Below are 8,380 nucleotides of genomic sequence, written 5' to 3' on the forward strand. Positions count from 1 at the left end.
TTTTTCTTTTTAATCTCATTTGTTTTGCTTTTTTATTTGTTTGTTCTCCCCCACACACACCAAAAATTGTTATAACATTCTTTTCCATAATGAATCATCAATTTATCACCCATACATATACTTTTTCCCTTAAAATGTAGCATTATACAGGATGTCATTAGATTCTTTACTACTTTCAATTTCAGTTTCCCACAGAAGGATTGTATAGTTGAGTGCAGGACAGGACCCAATTAGCAGAATAACAGATTTGGAAGGGACCTTGGAGGTCTTCTAGTCCAGCCCTCTGCTCAAGTAGGAAAAAAATGGAACTTCTCCTTGAGCTCCTGAAGGCTATAAAGGCTATAAATCTAACACGTAAATAAACTGCTAGACAGCAGCGTCTTTTTCTTCTTACATTTTTATTTCATTTTTTTGTTTCCTACTGCAATATATCCTTTTCATTTTTTTATTATGTATCATAAACTATCCTTATTATTAGAAGGATATAAAGTGAGATGCATACATTACTCATTCAGGTGAAACACCATCTTTCATACATGTAACTTTTCTAGCACTCTGTTAGCATCAAGGGAAAGATATAAGTTGTATATAACATTTTCAAAAGTTACCATTATTGAAAATAAATCCTCATATCTACTTGGAACATTTTCTTCAATGAATGTGGCTGCAGTAGAGGAAAAGGTTGTGGCTTCTTCCATTCTTGAAGCATCCAGGAAACACTCAAGCAATTCTCTGGGATGAAAAAATGGTTATATTAAATATCCTTTGGAAAAGTATTGGTAAACAATATATGATTTATTATTATTTTTTGACAAAAGCCTTTGAAAACTTGAAAGTTCTTTATTTTATAATCTTGAGTGAAAATGAAGATACTATTTTGAAATTATTGTAACTAACACTTTGGTTTCTGTACCAATAAAATAAAAAAATTATTGCCAAATAATCATACAGTATGTCTTATTTGAAAGCTATTTAAAGGCTATTATTTTTCAAAAAGCACATATGAAACTCATGCATGATCTCCTTCCTTATCTACTGGATGCAAAATCTTTAGCTTTTATTCCAGACTTTTTTAAATAGAACATTCAAGTAAAATAATCTTAACTAATAAGCCTAAAGAATTTACGGTAGTTGCTAGGTTTGCTGTGTATATTTTACATCATGTATATGTTACATGATCACTCATTTTGAAGATAAGAAAATAGAAAAAATATTACTCAATTAATCAGAGGCACAATAGTAAAAAAGAAAAAAGAAAAATGCAATCCTGTCAAACATGCTTTTTAAAATCATTTGTGCTATACATCAGATAATGTTTTTAAAAAATGATAATCTGTCCAGTGTAGCAGAATAAAATTAAATGTGTTTTTCTTTCATTTTCTCTTACTGAGAAATCTGTCCAATAATCTGCATTTTTGTTAGGACAAAAAGGATGACCTCTCTGTCCACATATTACATTTGCCCAAACTTTAGGACACTGTAGCCATTATGCAAATTTTGTATCTGTAGACGTAGAACTGAAGCATATACAAGTGGTCCTCACAATTGCCCTGCTTAATGGACATTCAAGGTTACAAAAAGTAACTTTACAACTGGTCCTCACAGTTCCTTGATGATCATGTAACTGACATCCAGAGGCTCCACAACTGGCAGGCATTTATGATAATCACGATTGCCATTTGCATGCTTCACAGCTGGCTTTTGACGAGCAGAGTCAATAAAGAAGTAAAATTACAAGTGGTGATCACATGAGTGCACACTTAATATCCCTGGGTGACTTGTTTAATGACCCCAGCAGAAGTGAGATTGTAAGTCCATCATGATTATATGAAGTCTCGCCTAACAACTGCATTTGCTTAGCTATGGAGTTGCCAGTCCCAACTGCGGACTACCAGTATGAAGTGGAGTAATATGTATTTGAGATGCTAAGATACTCAAAACAGATGCACAGCATATAGAGAGAGATATGTTTGTATTCCCCTGAACTGAAAATCATGTCCCATTAGAAAAAAATATCACAACAAAAGGTATAGATCCTTAAGTCTCCTATTCAGTTAATTTTAAACCAGTCATTCCGTGAGTCTATGACTTGCATAAATAGGTTTTATGAGGTTTTCCAAAAACCATTAGATCAGCTTCCATAATCATTTAAAAGTTATTTTAGAATATCATGAAAACATACTTTTTGTCAAATGCCAAGAAAATCAGGAGATTCAGGCAGTTCAAATGAGTATAAAGATTTATTGCAAGCTTAAGCACTCTACAAGAATCTGAGCAACTGGCCATTAAGGGAAATGAGCGGGAGATAAGAAGATGGGCTGGAATTAGATCTCTTGCTGGTGCGCAGGGACTCATGACTTGTGATGTGTTTGACCCTCCCTCAGGCTCCTACACTTTCTTAGGTTGTATTCAAAGCACTAAATTAGTGATTGGTATTCAAAAAAAAAATTCAGGAATGCTAGCAGGCAATTTTAACCCATCCTATTGTCAAATCAAACAACTTGATTTCTGATTCAAAATCTTGACATTATATAGCATTTCATACATAATATTAATAATCAATGTTAAGTTGTAACTTAACAACTCTTTGGTGAATGTTAACAATAGGACATTAAATTTACATTTGAGCCAGCATCTCATTGACTAGAAATTCTTGGACAGCTTCTTTTCTTCCTATGGAGATATTTATAACATAGGAAAAGCTATCATTACTGCAACCAAAGAAATTATCAAATTGATTTTGCTGACATGGAATGATTCTTTCCCTAAACAGGAATTCACCTTACATCATAAGTTCTGCTGTCCAATCTTTGTCTTCCTCATCTGGATGTTTCAATGCAGGCACAATCTGAGACAGACTTGGTATAAGAAAGTAGCGGAACCCGGGCTTTAAAAATGGTCTTATATTTTTCCAATAAATAACTGAAGCATTATATATCAAAAAATAGTATCTGGAATAAAACATATTATTATTCATTAAGATTAGCTGGCCCCAAATAGAAATAGGCAAGAAATGGTTATAGGACAGACATGTCAAACACAAGGCCCGGGGGCCGGATGCGGCCCGCGAAGTGGTTCCATGTGGCCCGCGAAGCCATCCTGGAAACAGTGAGGGAACGGCCCCCACTGCCTTGGCCCTGGCCCAGAGACCCTCCTCCTGCCAGAGACCCTCAGATCTGTCCCACTCCTGCCCAGGCCCCCATAGGCACCCTTGATGCGAACGATGTATAGCTGGCCATGCCCAACCAGTAGGCCATACGCACTCTAGCCACACCCACCCAGTACACCACGCCCACCCTGGCCATACCCACCGGGCCCCTTGAGGGCAACCGCAATGCTGATGCGGCCCTCAATGAAATTGAGTTTGACACCCCTGGTATAGGACATTCTCCTATGAAGACTTTCCACCATCAGATTACTATATTGGTTTTTTTTATTCATGGATAACCTGAAGCCAAATGTAAGGGATCGGTCAAGGATTATTCCAAGATATTTTGGATGGCAGTTGTGTTTTATCCTCTTTCCACAAAAAGGATATGTTTAACTCTCTCTTTGCTGAACGATAGCTTAGTTTTATACTTCAGTAGGGCATAGCCTCCATTTCTCATAATATTGGCTTAATGAACTCAGATCCTTAGTAAGAATATATTCTGCTTCCTCAGAATCCTTGGTTTGGATAGCTAGTGCCATATCATTGGCATAGCAAAACTTTTCAGTTGGATTCTGGTAAATCACTTGTATATACTGTAGATTAAATAGAAGTTGGGCTAGAACCGATTCCTTGTGGCAAGCCATTCTTAATGGAAAAGGATTTACTAGTGGTACCTCTTACAGTGACCTTGAAGTATCGGTTTTAAGCATGTTCCCCAGAAGGCTTGTTACTTTTAGGTTTTTAGTTTTCTTCAGCTTGAGCAGCAAACTGTCAAGCTACCCCATGTCATAAGCTGCAGTCAAATTAATAAAAGCCACGGAGGTTTTAGTCCTTTTTGGAAACCAACTTCGATAAATGAAGTGAGAGCCAGACCTTGCTCACAGGCACCTTCTTTTGGTGCGGAATCCTTTACATTTTGAAAACACCTTGAAGTAATTGCACAAAAATTGAAAACCATTTCAAAGCACCTGGGATGATCTCATTGCAGCCACACTAGAAGCAGTTAGATGGCTAGCTTCCTCAGATATTGAATTATAACATCTAACCCCTTGCAGTTCTGTGGCTCCATATTATCACCATTTTATTATGGTTTTATCTTAATTTAACATCTTATCTCCTGTACTGTATTCTCCACATATCACTTCATTTGTATATCAGTGATTGCATGACCTCTGTAGATGCCATACTCTAAATAAATAAATAAAACCTGAAGTCTAGCTAAGTAATATAAGCCAGGAACATATGATAGGAATGTGGTTAAAAATCAGGCATTCAGTCTTGCCGTCTATATAAAATAGATAGCCACATTAAGGCAAAGCACATTAAGTGGCTCGCAGCCATTAACCCCCCCTCTCCTTCTTACTGATGATGCTACCTAGGGAGTTATTAAAACGTCTGCAACAAAACAACCATGCTCAGAGATCACCAAGAAGCCAACAAAAGGACAATACTTTTTACGCTATGAAGTAATTCTTATTTATTTAGTTAGTCACAACAATTGTTTCAAGCTCATTATTGAATGAAATCAGGGAGATGATCTTCAAAAGGAAAGGAATGACAAAAATCTTACCTTGGATCACTTAATGCAAAATCAATTGTTTTCAGCAAGTTTATATTGAATTTTTCAAATTGTTCCTAAAAGGAAATGCAAGTATTTCACTTTGAAATAAAATAAAACTCTACAATATATCGCTCTTCTAGTATCAACAATCCCCAAACTAGTATTAATTCAGAACTCACAACTTCTACATACTTCAAATATATGTATTATTTTTTTCTATTTATAATATGTATACATGTATATTATATTGCACGAGTTGGTAGGTAATAAAGTAAACTCTTTATTTAATTATTTAAATGGGGGAGAGGTATAGATTACAGCAGAATGTCCATTATATCTGAATGGAATCTTTGGATGCATCTTGCAGTACTTCATACCTGTGTAAATAGTAAATATGATTTTATACATGTGCAGAATCTGACACTGCACAAAACATGCTAGGTCTGCTAAGTGTGTATAATAAAAACTATTTAATACACTTAAGTTACCACAATCCCATTCAGAGTAGGGTTTTGTGAAGTATTTGAATGGGACACTTTGCAAAGTATGACATTGCAAGCATTAAAGCACGTTTGTTCTCCCAGACTTTTGTAGCTCCTCCAAAGCTGTCCACAAAAGTCTGTGGGTGTTGTCCATGCACCATACTTTGCTTTATGGGCTTGAAGTCAGTCCTAACTCACTTTGAAAAGGGTTCTTTTCGAATGCTTTGCTTAACCCAAGTTCTCAATCTAATAATACAGAACCATGGGCATCCACTGGAAGACATAATGATCTTAAAACAAACATTGTTGCTTCCAGACGTTACTATATAAATGATGTGAGAGATTTCTCAGAGATATAAGAGGCAGCAGAACAAAATGCACAAGTAAAATTCTTTTATGAATGTCCTTGAATTAAGAACCAAGCCGTGCTTACCATAATCATTATACCACTGTTCCTCAACCTTGGCCACTTTAAGATGCGTGACTTCAACTCCCAGAATTATCCAGCCAGTATTACAACTACCATTGCCTTTAATTTCCCTTTCAAAATAAGAGCCTCTAGATCATGGGTGTCAAACTTGCTGCGTCATGTGACGTGTCATGACGTATCGCGACTTTTTTTGCATTGCTGGAACTGGGGTGGGTGCGGTCTCCGTATGATGCAACCAACCCACGAGCCAGCAGTTTGACACCTCTGTTCTATATTAATAATATCAAAATCAGTCTTATACTCACCAAATTATCAGTAGATACAGGAGTATATAACTGGCTCTGGCACAAATATGCTCTACCCAAGAATTGGTTAACAGGAGCTTTTCCTTTAAAATACATTTGTAGACAGTCATGGCTTATTTCAGGAAGACCCATCTAAAATTAAACATATTTCATTTTTTAAAGAAGATCTACACAATATTAATAAATGGCATGCTACCCCCAAGAAAATCAATGGGCTGTTACCTGATATGCTTGTTCTGCACATAAGACATATAAGTCAAAAGAGAAACTCTCCAAGGAATCAAGGGCAGATTTTCCGTCATGTGCTGATTTGATCAATTTGTAAGTACTTTTCAAAGCATCAACATCTTTAAAAAAATAAATTAGGTGAAAAGTATTTTTTTGCATTGTTATATCGATAATGAAAATAATTTTGGGTAAGAGTAATTAGAAGCTTGAGGAATAAGCCTGAGAGATAGTTGTGCTTCCCCTTGATGTCGTGCTTTGGGCCACAGAAGCAACATTATGTTTTTTACCCAACAAGAACACTGATGATTTTTTTTCTTCATTTTAACCTTCATTTCAAAGCTTTCTTCTAGTAACCTTCTAGGCGAGCCAGAGGATACTCAAATGCCACACAAAACACAGTAACAACAAGAACATTTGCTTTTTAGCTGTTGCCCAGCAACTTTGAAGGGATGCTTGCTTGAAGCATCATCAATGCACTCTTTGAAGCTTTGCATAGCCTAAATCGGTTTACTCAGTTCAACTGATTTTCAGGGTTTGTACCATGCACTGAAGCGTAAACTAAAACTATCAGCGGGGCCTACAAACTACACTGAACTAAAATGGGGTTGGCAAGTTACTGGTTCAATTGTGTCGTGGAAACATAGACATATAGCATGGTTCTTCATTAGAAGCCTTGCCTAATCAAAAAACCTGCTATAGACATTGATCTATCTCAAGGAGAATTTGTGTGACTAATACATATTTTTTTATTTTTATTTATTTATTTTTAATTCCATTTATATCCCGCCCTTCTCCGAAGACTCAGGGCGGCTTACAAGCTTAGCAGTAGCCTTCATTCTATGTATATGCCTGCTTGTTAGGGCTTTCACACACACCCCAATCGGCATTATTACAAAGTCAGCTTAATTGCCCCCAACAACCTGGGTCCTCATTTTACCTACCTCGGAAGGATGGAAGGCTGAGTCAACCTTGAGCCTGGTGGGATGCGAACCTGCACTAATTGCAGGCAGCTGGTGTTACTTAAGGAGGCATTAGCCCACTGCTCCACCAAGGCTCTGAAAGACTGAAAATAATCACTGAAAACAAATTTAACCTTTCCTGTCAAGTAGCAATGGGACTAAAGGGGTTGACAGTTGGAAACAATGTTTTTGCATGCAAAAAAACTAAAAATAGTTTGTATATTCATCATGTAAATAGATACTCAGTTGTCCATGACAAATGATCATCATCTTAACTGTCAAATATTATCCTCATCTTCCACCTCCTCATATACCATATATTTATATGGTGCAAAGCACTATTAACTTGGACAAAAGAGTTTATGCAAAGAAAGTCTAGGAAAAGCCAACCTCATCCAAGAATAAATCTGGATCTTACTTTCTTAATTTTAATTTGTTCGATTTTAGGAAAACACCCATTTAAAAAAAAAAAAAGTCTGGAAGAAAACTTTAACAGTCCACACAATAAATACTAAAGAGAATTTAAAACCATTTACTTTCTTCTTTTTCAGCATCTGACAGCTGCTGCCTAATCAATATCTCCATGCCTTTTCAGCTATTTATTCAGACTTTGTTCAGAATTTGCTGGAAGAAAAAAAAAACAATCCAGGATGAAAAGCAAAATAATATTTTAGGTTATTTGATCAGGAAACATTCAGGCATTTTGCGAGATTATTTGGGATTCAGTATCTGCGCTAATTGAGATCTGGCTGCTCTTTTGAGTAACCGTATATAGTTCCACTACAAAAGAATATATATGTGTGTGTAGCTCAGAGTTGAACTGTGGAGTTCTTGGGGCTCTCTTAGCTTAGTTGTTTTCTTGCAGAGTTTCATTCCCCAACTAAGTAACCTCCTCAGTGCAAGTGACTGTGGGGTTTGCTCCCTGCCTATATAGAGTCAGCGTTACACACTCATTTGCACTGAGGAGGTTACTTAGTTGGGTAATAAAATGTCTGCAAGAAAACAGCTAAGCTCAGAGAGCACTAAGAACCCTGCAAGTTCAACTCTGGGTTATCTCCTTGGTGGTTCTTTGATCGGGATTTTGTTCCTTGATTAGGATATTATCTTCTGCTTAATTGTTTGCCTGATGTTAAATCTTTGCTTCTTTGTTTCCTCCTCAGCTTTTTTATTATCTGTTTTGAATGCTGTGTAAAAATCTGGTTTATGTCTGCCTTATTGCTGGCTGCTAACGATATAAAGGATGAGAAATACGCCATCCAGTGGT

The 8,380-nt window shown here is 36.5% G+C and overlaps 1 protein-coding gene across 1 annotated transcript in view; it reads right to left on the reverse strand.

The window, feature by feature from the left end:
- CFAP46 (cilia and flagella associated protein 46) overlaps positions 1-7,908 on the reverse strand; it is a 97,073-nt gene extending 89,165 nt beyond the window's left edge. Inside the window, exons 1-6 of the mRNA XM_083363311.1 lie at positions 7,653-7,908; positions 6,152-6,276; positions 5,930-6,061; positions 4,722-4,786; positions 2,787-2,951; positions 609-732 (exon numbers count right to left, since the gene is read on the reverse strand). Coding sequence (XP_083219437.1) covers positions 609-732; positions 2,787-2,951; positions 4,722-4,786; positions 5,930-6,061; positions 6,152-6,276; positions 7,653-7,701 — 660 coding nt within the window. The 5' untranslated portion in view covers positions 7,702-7,908. The remainder of the gene's footprint in view (positions 1-608; positions 733-2,786; positions 2,952-4,721; positions 4,787-5,929; positions 6,062-6,151; positions 6,277-7,652) is intronic.
- Positions 7,909-8,380: the final 472 nt, after the last annotated feature.

This window comes from Vipera ursinii (assembly GCF_947247035.1).
Source record: "Vipera ursinii genome assembly, chromosome: 5".
Taxonomy (NCBI): Eukaryota; Metazoa; Chordata; class Lepidosauria; order Squamata; family Viperidae; genus Vipera; species Vipera ursinii.